Source organism: Rosa rugosa, chromosome 5, assembly GCF_958449725.1.
Source record: "Rosa rugosa chromosome 5, drRosRugo1.1, whole genome shotgun sequence".
Classification (NCBI taxonomy): Eukaryota; Viridiplantae; Streptophyta; class Magnoliopsida; order Rosales; family Rosaceae; genus Rosa; species Rosa rugosa.
This window is the reverse complement of record NC_084824.1, coordinates 13,554,826-13,572,069: the sequence shown is the minus strand read 5'-3', so window position 1 is coordinate 13,572,069 and position 17,244 is coordinate 13,554,826. Positions and strand designations below refer to the sequence as shown.

General features: G+C 38.2%; 2 protein-coding genes across 2 annotated transcripts; one reads left to right on the top strand and one right to left on the bottom strand.

The window, feature by feature from the left end:
- Positions 1–2,028: 2,028 nt before the first annotated feature.
- LOC133709556 (kinesin-like protein KIN-12C) lies at positions 2,029–14,026 on the top strand. Its single transcript, XM_062135333.1, has 36 exons — positions 2,029–2,741; positions 2,832–2,987; positions 3,207–3,290; positions 3,374–3,493; positions 3,616–3,729; positions 3,821–3,913; positions 4,002–4,162; positions 4,255–4,329; positions 4,823–4,910; positions 5,025–5,083; positions 5,169–5,232; positions 5,341–5,406; positions 5,496–5,663; positions 5,753–5,857; positions 5,991–6,226; positions 6,321–6,390; positions 6,471–6,524; positions 6,639–6,697; positions 7,154–7,220; positions 7,306–7,365; positions 7,744–9,025; positions 9,111–9,184; positions 9,343–10,659; positions 10,747–10,854; positions 11,065–11,228; positions 11,306–11,393; positions 11,519–11,593; positions 11,837–12,076; positions 12,303–12,401; positions 12,485–12,559; positions 12,655–12,713; positions 13,083–13,194; positions 13,304–13,414; positions 13,495–13,655; positions 13,735–13,801; positions 13,888–14,026. Exons 1-35 carry the CDS (start codon positions 2,199–2,201, stop codon positions 13,766–13,768), a joined length of 6,441 nt encoding a protein of 2,146 aa, XP_061991317.1. The 5' UTR covers positions 2,029–2,198; the 3' UTR covers positions 13,769–13,801; positions 13,888–14,026.
- Positions 14,027–14,097: 71 nt separating this feature from the next.
- Positions 14,098–16,968, bottom strand: LOC133709557 (uncharacterized). Its single transcript, XM_062135334.1, has 9 exons — positions 16,650–16,968; positions 16,443–16,556; positions 16,280–16,348; positions 15,727–15,746; positions 15,589–15,641; positions 15,451–15,481; positions 15,242–15,320; positions 14,643–14,782; positions 14,098–14,443 (listed from the first exon to the last, which is right to left on the bottom strand). Exons 1-9 carry the CDS (start codon positions 16,855–16,857, stop codon positions 14,396–14,398), a joined length of 762 nt encoding a protein of 253 aa, XP_061991318.1. The 5' UTR covers positions 16,858–16,968; the 3' UTR covers positions 14,098–14,395.
- Positions 16,969–17,244: the final 276 nt, after the last annotated feature.

Genomic DNA, 17,244 nt, shown 5'->3' with positions numbered 1-17,244 from the left:
CCTCGCAGCCGAAGGAAGCCCGACCTGCTGCGAAAATCAGAACTGCCTTCAAAGAGATGCTGACAAGGGTGCACCGCCGACAAATAGAAATCAGATCCGCCGCCGCCTCACACCCACTTCTCGACCAGAGATGTCGTTCGTCCTCGATCCCAAATCCGAGAATACTCCCCTCCGTTGCACAAGCCGACGTCTCACACCAGATACGAACGGCGCCGGAAGACAGTCAAGACACCCCCTGACAGGCAAGGAGCGAACCAGTTGCCGGCGCCCTGCTACCAAGAACCCTAGGATTTTGGTATACTCTACTCCAAAAAAGTTGGAGCGACTTTTTTTCTTTTGGTTTATCCAATTTTGGGTTTCCTTGGTTATAAATATGCAACATTTGTGTGTTTAATAAAAAATTTCCAACGTCGTCCATGAAACCTGAAAGTTGTACAAAAATAAAAATCATAATTTATGTAACGATTTCGCATCCATCCAGGGGTGGCTTAGAGTATCTCCAATGGAGTATTCAAATGAAGTGTGTCAAAATTGAATTTGAAGGATGACTTGTCAATGTTATTTTTGTTCAATTTCTTATCCAATAGATGTGTCAAATAATATCAATAGATGAAGAAGAAGGAGCTGTGAGAGAAGAGATGGGCAAGCCAATCTCTAGAGAGAAGAGATCTGGGTATGAATCTGAAAGTTTCAGTGTGGGCAGGAAGAACGAGAGAGAGAGAGAGAGAGAGAGAGAGAGAGAGAGAGAGAAGAGAGAAGGAAAGAGGGAGAAGGAGAAAGAAATAATGAAATAATAAAAGACAGATGAGTTTGGTGCTATCAAATTTGACAGCCCAAGTGAAGATGTCATTTCCACATCAAATTTGGCATATGGGATGGAGTGATCTCATATGTCTTTTATTACCGTTTAAAGCCTCCACGTGGATTTGACTACTCAATTGGAGATGATCTTGGCTTTTGGTTTTCCATTTTTTATTAGGAATATGGGGTCCCGCTTCCCGCGGCAACATGCTTCTGATTTTGGACGGAACTCGAGGAGGAGCAAAACTTGGATAGGGCGGGGGCTATATTTGCAGGGCCGGGGTGAAATTTGAATATTTTACCTAATGTAACCTAAGTTTTGCTCCTCATATAAAGTGATTTAGTCATAATATTTTGTTAGCGCTACTTGTAGGCTCTAGCTAGTGATCAATTACGAAACCCACCATCTCATATCCGAGGTCCCATTAACCCGCTCCACTTTCATTTTTTTAATTATCCACCTCATGCAATTATCAATTATCAATGTTCGAATTCGAATTCCCATCTCTCCCCCAACTCTTTTTGTTGATTACAATTTAGGCAAGCAGGCTGCATTCGCATCATTGTGTTCCTTTTATGCTCAAATCAAGGCTATCAAGCATCGAATTTATATGAGTTCCATATAAGGATAGAAACTAGAGAATACATATGAGTTCAATCATTAAATTACATGCTAGAAATATAAAGACCCCCTAAAATTTAAATTTGATGGAGTTTTATTCATAACATCACTTATATCTTCATCTTATTTTTTAAGTAGTAAAGGCTAAACTAAGAGCAAAGGCTAAACTTATAGAAACTAATATTGGTAGCTTAGTTAATAAGTAGTAAGTGATATGTTGCCATTTGAAGGATTTTAAGTTTTTTGTTTCATCAGGTAACTAATAACATCACGTAATCACTTATCACATGTGAGGTTTACAAAAGACCTGAATACAATTAGTAATGAACTATCTATCAGGTTAACACGCGCTCTCTCTTTTATAATTTATATCCTACAACCTCAAAGCTCTGGATTATAGAGTATTTGTATAATTTTCGAAATCTAAGAGGTTATCTAAAAACACGACAAACTTTGAGGGTATCTATGCAAAAAGAACTCATTAATTTCAGCGCACATTTGGGGTCGATTTGTAAAAAGAAAAAGATCCAAGGACCATCGCGGTAAAGAATTCAAGAGTGCAAAAGGGGCGGGCCAGCTTTACAATTCAAACTCCAACGGCCTGACACTCTCTTCCACTCCAAATCTCAAAGCACCTCTCTCATTCCCCCTCCCAAACCAAAACCCAAATCCACCGGAAAACGTCGCCGTTTTCTTCTTCTTATGGATTCAAAACCCAGTTTCTAATTCCGGAACCAAAACCTAATCATCTCTACCGAAGCTTTTGAGCTCAGCAATGTCGAAGGAGAGCTCAACGGCACGATTCCCAGCCCGAAACGTTTCGAGGACGCCGCAGCCGGAGCCGAACGAGAACGAGTTCGAAACACCGGCGAATCCAATCCAATTTCCGCCTCCGAGGACGCCTCTGAACAGCATAGCAGATCCAGCGCAATTGCAGAAGGAGTTTCTGGAACTCGATTTGGATTCGCATCCGAAGCTCGAAGCGGTTAGATCCGGTAGGTTTTCTTTATCGGAGAGAAGGCTCGAGGCTTTGGATAAAGGTGGAAATGCCGGTCTCAGCTTCGGAACTCCTAGGGTTTCAGGCAGAGGAGGAAAGGCGCATTCGGAGCCTAACTCGGCGCAAAGCACTCCGGCGAGAAATCGAGCTTCAATTGGAGGTTGTGCAGTGAGCAGAGCTCCGGTGTACAATGGAGGCAGAGCTGGAAGTTCTTCTAGAATCTCCCGGGAGATTCCGGTGGCCAATTCGGAGATTTTGACTCAAGTACCGCATTTTGAGCTTGATGAAGACTCGTCGTTTTGGACTGATCACAATGTGCAGGTTTGTGGAGTAGTTATGATTTGGTGATTGGATTTGATTGGTTAAGTTTTTAGTGGATTTGATTAGTTTGATTTGTGTTTTGAGTTTCAGGTACTAATTCGAATTCGGCCATTGAGTAGTATGGAGAGGGCTTTGCAAGGGTGTGGTAGGTGTTTGAAGCAGGAGAGCTCACAAACTTTGGTGTTGCATGGTCCTCCTGATGCTAGATTCACATTTGATCATATTGCATGCGAGATGATATCACAGGTTATGATCTCAATCTTGTTGAAAACCAATCATTTTTTTTTTTTTTTTTTGGAATTTTGTAGTTTCCAATTTAAGAGAAAAAGGAATACATATACATAGACAGAGATGAATTTTTTTAATATTTTATCAGGCTTCATTTATTGGTTTGTATGAAGCAATATTTAACTTTTAACCACAATTAAGGGGGCACTCATTTTGTGTCTGCTTTGTTTGCTGTAGGAAAAGCTGTTCAAGGTTGCAGGAATGCCCATGGTGGAGAATTGCTTGTCTGGTTATAATAGCTGTATGTTCGCCTACGGTCAGGTAATTTGTGCTGCAAGTTAATATTTTGGTGCTATGGTGTTTTGTGGTGCATAAGTTGAAGTAAAAGTGGTTTTTTTTTGCAGACAGGTAGTGGCAAAACGTACACAATGATGGGTGAGATATATGAGATTGAGGGACAACTCAATGACGATTGTGGGATTACTCCACGCATTTTTGAATATTTGTTCAAGAGGATTAGAATGGTACGCTGTCACATTATTGATATCTTCCATGGCTACTTTCTTGAATCCATTCATTATTGTCTTCTGGTTTGGTTTCTTTACTCGCTTTTAGGTAGATGTCTTACTGTAATTCATATGGTCAGGAAGAGGAGAACAGGAGAGAGGAACAGCTGAAGTATAGCTGCAAATGTTCCTTTCTCGAGATTTACAATGAGCAGATAACAGATCTCTTGGAGCCTTCATCAACTAATCTACAAGTAAATAATATCTATGCATATGGTTCATGCTGTATGTTACACCTAGAGTTGTTCTTTTTGACACCAAGTAACTGTTACTCCGCTATTGCAGCTCAGGGAGGACTTGAAGAAAGGGGTTTACGTTGAAAACCTTACAGAATACAATGTGACAAATGTTAATGATGTTGTCAAGCTTCTGTTACATGTGGGTACTTCATAATAAATGTTTTGCTCATCTACAGTGACTTTGAGTTTAGGATGTGAACATGATTGCTATGTATTTATTTGTTTAGGGTGCTTCGAACAGAAAAATGGCAGCTACACACATGAACAGCGAGAGCAGCCGCTCACATAGTGTTTTCACTTGTATCATTGAAAGTCGTTGGGAAAACGATTCCATGACTCATTTTAGATTTGCAAGGTTGAATTTAGTAGATCTAGCTGGTTCAGAGAGGTATACAATCTTTCTGCTCTTCTTCTTCTTCTTTTTTACTCTTCATTGTTTTGTAAACGCTTACATGTTGGATAGCATGCTTATTAATTTAGGCAGAAAGGCTCTGGTGCAGAGGGAGATCGTTTGAAAGAAGCAGCAAATATAAACAAATCGTTATCAACTCTTGGGTACTATATCAAGGACCTATCATTATTTTTTAACTTGCTTTGATACTGCAGTATATCTTCTATATTTCCCATTCACAATTCTGCTTGCTGTTCCTTCAGTATTCACAATTTTTTTCATAGGCATGAATGCATGATGCTCATTAGGCCTTCCTTAACATGAGATCCTATTTCTTGTGGAAATATTCTTATTGACATAATGATAGTAGATATTAAACTAAATTGGGAGTAAGGGAAGATATATTGTTTCATGCCTTGCGGTGCCAAGTCACAGTTCTCTCATTATTTTGTGTAGCTCAATTGACGTACATTTCATACAGTCAAATCCACATGCCAAATTATTCATTGCTAGTTGCTTCCAGATTTATGTATATGGGGTCTTTCAATGCCAATCACAAACACCTAAAAATTCTGCTCATGGTTTAATTACTATAGTGCCAGTCAAATCCGAGATTGATTTTTCAGCTGGTTAACTGCTATCATTCTGTGGTTTTAGGTTGGTGATAATGTCTCTAGTTGATTTAGCGCATGGGAAGCAGAGACATGTTCCTTATAGAGATTCGAGGCTTACGTTTCTGCTTCAGGTTAGAAATCAGAAGATTTGGAACTCAGTATATTTCATGTAATTATGATATGCATACTTTACATTTTAGTTCATCTTCAAAAATACTTAATTGGTGCACATCTTTTGTATGCAGGATTCTCTGGGTGGGAACTCTAAAACAACTATAATTGCAAATGTCAGCCCATCTAGTTGGTTTGTGATGATTGCCTAAATTTCTTGATTAATTTATGGGTTTTTTGTTTTTGTTTCCTTTAGCTGACTTTTGCTTTCCTTGCAGTTCTGCAAATGAGACGCTAAGCACTTTGAAGTTTGCCCAGCGTGCGAAACTTATCCAGAACAATGTACCTACTTTGTACACTTTTTATTTTTGAGAAAGTACTTTGTACACTGTCAGAGAAACATGGCCATTATCTCTTATTGTTGACTTCTTTTTCCATTTTTTTTTCCAGGCTAAAGTGAATGAAGATGCTTCAGGTGACATAACTGCCCTTCAGCGACACATCCAACAGCTAAAGGCATGGATTGTATTTGTATATTTATTTAAAACTTTTACCTTGGACATCTGCTAGATGGTAGAACTGAAGCACTTATTGAACCATAACAGGGCCAGTTGTCCTTTCTGATGAAGCATCATAACCTCTCATGGCCTTCATCAAGTTGTGCCCCAAGTATTGAAGAACCTAGACTCGGTGACTTGCTTGAGGAAGACAACTGTATAGGAGCGAAAACGGAAACTGATAGTCATAAGATGTCAAGTGTCCAAAACAAGAAGGTAATGTGAATCCCACACAAGAATTGTCTCCTCCAACTTAGAAGCTGTATGATGCAATTATGGTATGAGTTCTAACACCAACTTAACAGTTGAAATGCATGGAAGCCATTTTGGTTGGTGCCCTGAGAAGGGAAAAGATGGCAGACAATGCACTACAGAATTTGGTGGCTGAAATTGAACATATGAACCGTTTGGTGCGTCTTACACAGTTTCCTTTTTCTGTAATTTTTTTTTCATCACTTTAAAAAATCATTTTTTTTTTCATTATGCTTTATTACAAAAAATACAGCATGTTGTGTGTTTCTTACTGCAGTGGCATCTTTGCAGGCCTGTGAAAGAGAGGAGGATGCTAGACATACTAAAATAATGCTAAGGTCTCGTGATGAGAAAATTAAAAGACTTGAGTTGTTGGTGGATGGAATGTTGTCTGCCGAGAAGTATCTCATGGAAGAGAACAAAGCTTTGCTAGAAGAGATGCAGATGCTTCAAACAAGACCTGATGGAAATCCAGAATTGGCCCGATATGCTGTGGAGAACAGTAGACTTGTTGAGCAACTTCAATTGTAATTTCCATACGGATCACAATGCTGTAGATGGTTGCTCTTTGTTCACATATCTGGAAACCAGTGACTCATTTTGCATTATTCTTCATGCCAGGTATAAAAAATTTTACGAACACGGAGAGCGAGAAACATTGCTAGCTGAAGTATCAGAATTACGTAATCAGGTCAGTAAAAGTCTCCCCTCATTCCAGAAAACTTTTTCATGCACTCTCCATTGGCTGTCTAAAGTGTCTCTTATGTGCAGCTTCTGGATATACTTCAAAAAAAGCTTCCATTCTCAACTGAAAATGAAAGTCAGGTTGGAAAGCAATTTTTTGTTATTTACGTATTAGGTTACGTCTCACTTTTTTGTATAAAATCATCACTTTTTATAAACCTCCAATTCTTAATGGGCGTAATTTCAAGTGTGCAGAATAGTGATATCAGAAAGGAATTGGAAGATTGCAGGAACATGAACTCTAAGCTGATTAGGTATTATACTTTATCAATATACACTTTCTTATGAATATTTGAATAGTTACTGCAACAAACTGCCCCAGTTTTGGACCGGTTGTACTGGGGATTCCTTAATTCATTCAAATTTAGTACGTTACTTTAATTCATTTAAATTTAGTACGTTACTTATATTCTCTGAGTTTCCACTTTAGTCCTGTTGCCTTGGCTATCAAACAGCCTAGGGCAGAAAGGAATATCTCATTTCTTATTTTTCAACATGATAAATCATGTGTTGTCGGTATTTGACAGCCATATCAAAATAATTGTGTTGCATCTCCTTTTTCCCTTATGAGGTCTTACAAACCCAATTATGTTTGTCTAATTATTCTTTGATGCTATTGATACAATTTGAAACTAAGCATCATATTGACTGTGAGGGATTTTTGTTTTTTGTTTTTTCCTGCTCAGTGTCTTATGTATGATTTTCTGCAGGGAAGTAGATGAACTACAATTAGAAATGAGAAAGTACATGAGCTCCAGTCAAGCTGCATCCGACTCTGTAAGATCGCTAACAAACTACTTGACTAGAAAATGTTGTTTAAACCTTTGTCTGAAGGCAATTAGCAATCTATGTGTATGTGCAGGTCAGAGATTCTTTCTCCAAGGGTGCTGAGGAGTTCAGGCAATCAGATAAATATTCAATGGTAAGCAACATTTTAATTTGTTTAGATCCTAATGTGGAAATGATTTACAAAGGTGAACATCATTCAGAAACTGGATTTGTTTTTGATAGTACATGATTTTCGTTCTCCATTGCACACCCCACTTCAGTTTCTGTGCATTTAAATAAAGGCTGATCCATATGTTTGATCTCTGCCATGACATTCACTTTATGTTGACTGTTCCAATGTAATGGTAAAGTTTTCACTTCCATTCATGTATGCTCCATTTTACTTGAAAGGTAACAGGAGAGGTGCATGAAATTTTATTCAGTTTTGACGAGCTTGAAAGCAACTTATTCTAAAGACACCCAACCTTACATGAACACCATGTACCAATCCTTTGCTTTGATCAATTTACAGGTGGAAACCTTTTCTGTGGGAAGCGACTCTGGAGATGAAATGGCATCTTATACCGAGGCAGATGATGAGGCTTTACAGAATCATGTGATTCATAACCAAAATGGTGTTGATAGTCTAAAGAAGTTGATGGATGCTAAAATGTTGACTGAGGCAGGGAAGTCTGAGCAGGCTTGTTTGAAATCACGTGATTTTCGTAAGGAAAGCATGGGTTTGCTGATGGATAGCAGTAAAGATGTTGAGAGGAGAGCTTTACAAGCCAAGTTGGACAAAATGGCTAAGGACCTGGAGGAGGTCAAATCACTTAATAGCCACTTTCAAGAAGATAAGCTATTACAGTTGTCTTGCCAGAAACAAACTGAAATGGTTTGTGAACAGGTTGAGATCGAGACGGCAAGAACAATTCTTCATTTACAGGAAGAGGTTGCTGTCCTTCAGCTTGAACTTGATGAAAAATTACAGGGCATGATTCAGGAAAATACTACATTGAAAAATACCATAGCATCTAAAGAGGATGAAATAAGGACGCTGAAAATGGATTGGGAAAAGGCAACCTTAGAACTAACAAGGTTCCTTCTTGATGGTTCTAGATCCCTCAAAAATGCCTCCAGCCAAATAAAAAGTATCACCCACTCATTTCCTCAAGCTAATGTTTGTATTAGTGAAAATGTTCAGAGGGCTGCCAAAGTTTGCTTGGAAAAGGAAGAAACGATTATATTACTGCAAAAGAGCTTGGAAGATGCACAAAAGATGGTAACAGAAATGGGACAGAAGTTAAGTTCCTTGAAGGGAGCAACAATGGCTTTAAGTGAACTCCAGCATCTGAATAGTGATGAAAAAATGAAGTCTAAAGATCTTCATCACTTGATACATGAAATAAAAAATGAGCTTACTGTAGCAAATGGTAGATTGAAAAATATTGAAGATTTTGTTTACATGTGCCCTTCAGGAGACACAGTTTTAGGAGATGAGGATGAGTGGAGTACTGATAGTTCCATGTCAAGCTGTGATACTTCATCTGAAAGTATTTCTTCTGGACATGTATTGTGGACAATGGAAGGGCATTTAGGGGACCTAAAAGTCGAAGAAGGTCCAGTACTTCAGTCTGCTTATCGAGATCCAGAAAAGTCAAACAAGCTGTTAAAAAATTTCACTCAACCTGAAGGAGCAACGTTCTGCCTGAAAAAAGAATTAGAGATAACACTTGATGCTTTTAACACTCTATATGTTCGGTTAGCCTCACTTGTTAGTGAGACTGTCAGTGAAAATCATTCTCAACAAGGAGGTACATTATTTACCCAGTAACTAACAATATTTTAATCAATTACTAGAAAGATAAACTTGACTTAATCTGTTCATATTGAATGCAGATGTAAAACAAATTGTTCCACCGTTTAAGCTGAAGACGGAGAGTACTTATGCAGGTTGTCATACAACAGAAAAGGTACATAAATTTTTAACTTAATCTTATTAAAAAAATAATAGCATCTTGAGGAAACTACAGGTTGGGATCTAATTATATAGTAGAGCTCTAATAGTTTGTAAGATAAAATAGTAAGATGACCATTCCTGATATTGTGTGCAACATTTTGTGATGTGCAGTTAGTTGCTGGTGAGAAAAGTGATTTCGCTAGTAGCTTCTTAATCAATTTTGAAGAAGCGCATGCAACAATAAAAGAGGCTGATTTCATGTTAAATGCCTTGCTGGAAGCCAATGAAAATTCAAAACAATTGACTGGGCTGTGGAAGCAAACTGGTGAGGAACTCATGTTAGAGAGAGCAAGCTTTATTAAAGAAGTGGAACATCTCAAATCTTCAGTACTTTTAAAAGAAAGAGAGAACAAACTGCTGCAAAATCAATCTTATTCTGATTTGGCAGAGATAGAAAAATCAGTGTCTCTTCTTGAAGAGTGTTTCATGCAATTAAAAAGTGATGTCGAGGACAGGTTTAAAGTAATATATGCTGATGTTTTCTCAATGGGGAGTGAGATACGCAACTTTATTAGCAGTTCTAGATCATTCCTAGAAGAAACATGCTCTAAGACATTGGAGAAAGAATTTGCCATGTTTGTGCTTCATCAGTGTCTAAGAGGAGAGCTGGTCCGCAATATGTCATGTGTTGATTTAGATACTGATTATCGGCAATTCAGGAAGCAAGAAGAATGTTCAGAGATGAATAAACTGCATAAGATATGGTCAAGTGGTGAGGAGAGCACCATGCTTATTAGTACCCTCTGCATAGATGATGGGGATCAACGTGAAGTTGTCACCAACTTGAAAGAAAGCAAGTGCGGTCTCTCCCATGATACTTTGATACATAAGAACTTAGTACTGAAGGAAGAATTGGAAAGGAAGGAAGCTCTACTAGAGGGCGTGCATTTTGATTTTAGAACGTTGCAGGAATCAGCATCCAACACAAAGGATATAAAGGACGAAACTGAAAAGCTGATACAATCTTTGAGCCAAATTCAGCTTGAACTGGAAATGAAAACATGCCACCTTGATGACATGTTGGTTGAACATAGAAAACTTGAGGATCATCTGACTAATACTGAAAAGGCTTTGCTTGTATCAAATTCTAATCTTGAGCAGGCCAATGAAACAGTTGAAACTCTTTCAGAGCAAAACATTGAGTTGAAAGTGCTTCTAAAAGATCTCTATCTAAACAAAGTTGAAGCTGAAGAACAACTGGAAGAGCAGAAGGAGGTGGTGAAAGGTTTGGAAAAAGAAATTCTACATTTGAATTCTTCGATGGAAGAAAAAGTACTTTGTTCAGTTGAAGGTATTCAGAGTGATTTGAGAAAGGCTATCAGTGAAAGAGATCGACTCCATGAGGAAGTTCAGTCCTTGAATGATAAACTTGAGATGGCATGTGCAATAGCTGATGAAAACGAAGCTATCTCTGTTGAAGCTCGCCAGGTATGCACTTCATCCTTTTCCTTGTTCATTCAATATTAAACTTATAATTGAAGGTGAATTTTTCTTATATGGGGTTACCACATACAGGAAGCTGAGACAAGTAAGATGTATGCCAAACAAAAAGAAGAGGAAGTTAAGATCTTAGAACACTCTGTTGAGGAGCTTGAATGCACCATCAATGTACTAGAAAAAAAGGTTAGCTCCCCAAACATTTTTGTCTCAAGATGTCACATATGAACAATTTTCTAGTACTAGTATGAGCAGGCTTCTTGTCGATGTGTTCGAGTTTCAATTAAAGTTACCTTTTGTACTTGAAAACAATGCCAAGTATCTGTGTGTGCAGTATGAGTTTGATATGTCATTAATTTCAAATCCCAAAATTTGTTGGGCATGCTCCTTGTTTAGGTGTATGAGATGGATGATGAGGTAGAAAGACATCGATTGATCAGAGATGCACTAGAACTGGAACTCCAAGCTTTAAGACAGAGATTGTCAACAGTTGAAAATTTCACTGAAAATGCGGATTCGGAAAACACAAAAGCTGAAGAAGATGAAGACCTGACATCTAGGTATAGCTTGTTTTCCCGATTTAAGTTCTTGTGTAACTTTTGCTTTACATTAAGATTAAAGAAGTATTTCTGGTCAGGCAACTTAAGAGTAAGCTACTGGAACTTCATGAGGCTCATAACAGGATAAAGCTTCTTGAAGAGGAAAGAGCAGAATGGGATAAAGAGGTGAGATCCTCCTGTCTTTCTGGTTGTTAATCTTAATTGTCTTTTTGGAAAATGTATTTTTATGAATTGTCTCGTATTGATGTTTTCTAAGAATCAAATTCTAACAACCTGTACATATCTTGCAGATCAAACAATGCAAGGAATACATCTCTGAACTTGTGTTGCATGCGGAAGCTCAGGCGTCACAGTACCAACAGAAGGTACACTTGTTAGACTTGCTGTCTGAGTTCTATTACTAACTGGAATCAAGTTTGAGCTTGGCAAGGGATTACCCATTAATCTAAAGATGGTCTCATACTCTCATCCACATATAGAGAATCTGGCATTTTATTAGTGAACCCAATACTCTAAGGTTCTTAACAGTTAGGATGGACTTTGAATAGAGGTATATTTCTATAACAGTATAACTACCTAAAATTTAGGCTGTTGCACTTTTTGAACAGTACAAGACTCTTGAGGCCATGGTCTCAGAAGTAAAAGCAGATAAGACATGTTCAACAACCACAGCTGCAACATCAGACAAAACCGAGAGGAGCTCAATCAGGACAAGGGGCTCCGGTTCACCCTTCAGGTGCATATCAACTTTGGTTCAGCAAATGAATATGGAGAAGGATCAGGAATTGTCTACAGCCAGGCTTCGGATTGAGGAACTAGAGGCACTGGCTGCCAGTCGGCAAAAGGAGGTGAAGTGCTTTTCTTGCTCAATTATACTTTCTTTAATGCTTATAGTCATAATGTCTCTATTTCTCTCTCCATCTTATACATGCACACATATGTATAACCACCACCTCCTAATATGCATAAGGCACTCACAATGATTATACCTGCATATGCTTCAGTTCTTCTGTCTAGATGACCAAGTATTAACAAAATCATTAACCATGAGATTTTATTAATTCTTGATCTCAGGTATGTTTGCTGAATACTAGGCTAGCAGCAACAGAAAGCATGACACATGATGTCATTCGAGATTTACTTGGTGTCAAATTGGACATGACTAACTATGCAGTAAGTTTCAGCTCGTCACTATTCTTTTAAGCATTTCATAGCTGCAATTCTCACTTGCTTCATTTCCTCTCGGTATCATCTAGGACTTGATAGACCAATACCAGGTTCAAAAATTAGTAGAAGAGGCTCATCAGCAGACAGAAGACTTCCTGGCAAAGGTGCTTATCACTAAATATTCTGATCTCTCTCTCTCTCTCTCTCTCTCTCTGTGTTCTGCTGTGATCGTAACCTATTGATTTTGGCATCATCTTAGGAGCAAGAAATTCTCAACTTGAGAAAGCAGATAAATGATCTAATGGAGGAAAGGCAAAGGTTAGATCTCTTGCAAGCAGAAGTTCTTGTGATTACAAATTACGTTACATCCTAAATCAAGACTACAATTGATGCAATCGAATTCTCTAGATTTGTTAGAAATAAGAAAATAAGCAAGCCAAATGATGAGCTTTGATTTGAAAATGGTAATTAAAAAGAAACAAGACATAACAGAAAATTGTGAAAAAAAGGGATGGCTTAGGGAAAGCCTGTGTCCAATTACATACAAGTCACCTTACCAAAATACTCCACATTTGGTACTTTTCAGTGAGATGGCAATATCATGACTACTAACTAATGCCCACCAAAAAAAAAAAAAACTAATGCCCACTATTTTGTACTTTTCTTTCCAAAATTTTGTCGATGCAGTTGCATATCTGAAATAGAAAAAAAAGAAGGGGATATACTGGCTGCTCAGATGTCTGTGCAAGAACTCCAAGAGAGGGATCAAATGCTTTCTGCACAGAATGAGATGTTGAAGGTAGAAATATCTTTAAGAACTGTTTATACTGGCTAGCTTGTACGGTAAAATGGAACCGTTTTTCATTCAAGGAAGTTGTTTACAAGCTTTCTGCTACCTTTATATGTAGACGGACAAGGCCAATCTAAAGAGGAGAGTATCGGAACTGGATGATATGGTAAAAACAATTCTTGGAACACCAAGTACCCGGCATCCAAGTCAACAAACATCCACGAACAAGGTATGTTTCTTGTGAATGAGTTTTTCACCACTTCCGTAGCTTTTGGCTAATAGTATCCCATGGTTTTCTTGATCAAGCAGAAAAGTGCATTCAGGTTACATGATGGTGATTTTACCAGAAGACTGGAACAGTCTGAGAAGCATCTCTCTCGTGTCAATGGTGAACTTGCTCAATATATCAAATCAGGTGGTGGTCAGGTGCGAGACAAACGCTTCAGTCACGGGTCAGAACTAGACAACAGGTGAGTTGCAACAGTGGTTTTCTGTACTGGTGCATTACACATTCTTCAATTTTGGTAATGCCATAATGTTGGTCAACAGGAAGCAGAAGAACTTGAGTCTGGATAGAGTATAAAATGCTGCAGAGCTCCTTAGTGCGAGATTGAAGGTAACCACCCACATATACTTGCGTTCAACTATGAGCCCTTCTGATGTACTTGCTGATAAAACCAAATGGTTCTTTCTATTTTGCAGATGATTGCCCCTCAACCACGGAAGTAGTCCCACACAGCCACACTAGCCCCCTTATTCAAAGAGTTTTTCTACGTGATTTAAATTTTTTTTTTTTTTTTGCAAAGCATGTGAAGCTGTTTGTATGGTATATATTTCCATTTCTGGAAAGCTATGGTAGATGTATTGTTGTTCAGTAAATTATTTTCACATCGCCATAGCTCCTATTTGAAATTGGTGTAAAGAAAAACCCTTTCATGTATAGTAATCACTTGATTGTTCCACTTTATCCCTGCCAGAAGGGAGTTCTGAAAATTTTGACTACAAATACAGGATTAAATAGACAGATAACAAAACCAAGTCATGACCACTTTCAATAGCACAATCACAGCAGCATATAAACGAAAGAATTGGAGATACCATGAGAGTCATGACAACATACATAAACACTGTATAATTATTAATTTCAAACACAATCAATAATGCAGGCACGGTGATAGGAATTGTAGGAGATTGAAGATATTTATCTTTCTCAGTCGACTGACACTTCACGCTTAAGGCCTGGCTTCGAAGAATTATCCTGACCAAATAAAAGGAGAAAGAAAAAGGTTTAATCACAATATAGTCATAAACACATCAAACATCTGAATTACTAAACTCGGTGTATAAGGAACTAATGTATGATTGTCAAAGTGTTCTGAAATGCCATGTCTTTTAACTAATTGTACTAAGCATCTGAAAACATAATCTAGGTAAGATAGGAAAATGTTAATACCAACCTTCGTACAAATGTAAATAAAATGGACATCAGGGTTGTTTCCTAGCAATTCCTCTGCTGAGCTTCCATCATCATTCAAGGGAACAGGATTTGTCAGCTCCCATATTGGATGTTCTGATTTATCATCGGAAACAAGTTTATCTGCGCCCATAGGGATATAGAGCACATCACGAGGTATATAGGTATCACTTAACCAAAATCTCATAGTGCCTAGATTGTTAGATATCTCAATTGCAAATCAACTGTTGGGTGAAAAACTAGTTTCGTTAGTTGCAACTTGCACATCACAAACACCGGAATGTAGGGAAGCTATGTGACAATGTCATTTATTAAATATAAAAAAAGTCAAACCCTTTGTAATTCCAAATGTGATATAAGAGATACTAGAAACAAAAACAGTGTCAAATATTGGCATTGAGGGAGAAGAAAGAAATCAAAATATATAAAAGACCAAAGCAAAATAGTTTGTGTAGAACTTTTTGATTATGAATTGTTGAACCGAAAGGTGCAACGATAAATTGATAAAACTGCATACCATCCCAAAAGAACAATGCTAAAAATATTTCTAATAATAATAAGTCAAATATGACTTGAACCAACCTATCACATGGAGTTTTATAACCCACGAGCTTGATTCTTTCAGCAACCGTAAACGATACAATGGGGCTCCATATGTGACCTGCAGGAGCATGTTGTCAGAATAGTTATGGTCACATACAAAATGCAAGATGGAATACACAAAGCAAGAGGAAGGAGCGTTGGGGAAAAATATAGAGTAGGCTCAGAATATATGAACAAGTATCACTTACCAGAATATAGACTCCTTTATCCTTGAGGACCCTATAGTTTGTTATCAACTGCTTCAATATATGATGAACAAATCAAGAAAATAAACATAACAAAAAGCTTAGAACAAATACATTTAACTGTTGATAGTTTAAATCTACCTCCAAACTTCACTGAGCATCCGAGCAGCATTTTGTTGTGAATTACTTCCGCACTGAGCACAAAACTTTGCATATTAAAAACAGCCTTGCCAAAAATGATAGAAACAGTAATGCACTACATAGATTAGCATAACTTACCAGAAGAGAGTCTAGAGTTCCTGAAAAAAATATCAAAATATGAAACAGAATCAGTTTTTATTTAACAAAAAACAAGTTTCAAGAATGCATGCAATCAAAATTAGAAAATTGTACGTATAATAAGAGTACACCCTCCAAATTACAACCTCCAATTTCAGGTAATAACCAGTGTAGTTCATAACTTCATATTTACTTTCATCGGAACACCCATTATACATCTCTAACAAAGTTACTCGACTCTTTATCACTGGAGAGACTTTTGGGCTATTCCTTTTTTTCATTTCTTTTGCAAAAACTACAAATTAGTTGTGGATTGTGTCACTATTTTGTAGCTCTCTGAACAACTAACTATATGAGATCTTGGAATTCTTATCGAGCATATTGGGCATTTGTAGATTCAACAAAGCTAACTTAGTAGCTTTAGCCAATATTAGTAACTCAATTCAAAGAAGCTAGATCCTAAGTCCTAACCTTCTTCTTTCTCTACTACAGTAACTTAAATAAATGGGTTATTAATGTAAGAGCTAGGCGAGACAAGACAACAAGGAAGTACCTTTGTCAACAACAGCATCAAAGGAAGCGGTTTGGAAAGCATTCATATCTCTCACATCCATTTCCAAATCTAACAACAACAAACCAAACAACCCCGCATTAAAATCAACAAACATAGAATCCAACCAAAGACATCAAGCTTTTTTCAACAACAAAGTACCCACATTTAAGGTCTTGACGATTGGAGTGCTTCTCCTGCATAGCTTGGATGACCACAGATGAAATGTCGATACTAACCACCTCCTCGTACCCATCGTCCGCCATTCCTTCGCTAAATGCTACACCAACCACAAAAACAACAAGCATTAATCTTCATTGAAAGAGATGATATGATCTGGTGGGGAGGTGGGATCGGGTGAGCGGGGGCGTACCTGAGTTGCCGCAGCCGACGACGAGGATGCGGTGGCGGAGGTGGTTGTGGCGGGGGACGTAGAGATTGATAATGGGAGCTAGAGATTGGTACTTCTGGTACCAATCGAACGCCCCGGATTCGTTGGCGTAGCGGTTGTCCCAGTACCATGGCTCGCCGTAGGCTTGCTGCTGCGTCGTCGTCGTCGTCGTGGCATCTCCCAGCGTCATCTCACGCTCAGTAATCGGTTGGTTTTGTCGGTTCCTGTGATGGCGTTCGCTTTCTGTTTACGACCACAAGCATGTGTGGGCCGTTCCGTCATTTCGCCTTGGCCATTTTCTGAGCTGTCACCCGTTGACGGTCTTTGCCAGCAATAATGTTCACCACCCGATCAATTCTTGACTCAAAGCACGAAAATGAGTCAAAATTATCCCACTTATCATAGCAACAGATTTTTATTCTCTGTTACCTAATTTAACATAAAAAGACAATCTTACCTTCAACTAAATTAATAAAATATCCCCATATGTCATCTCTCTCTTTCTCTTTCTCTCTCTCTCTTTCAATCTCCACCTTCGGCCGGCGTCTGGTCCAAAAAAGAATGGGTCTTCCCTGAG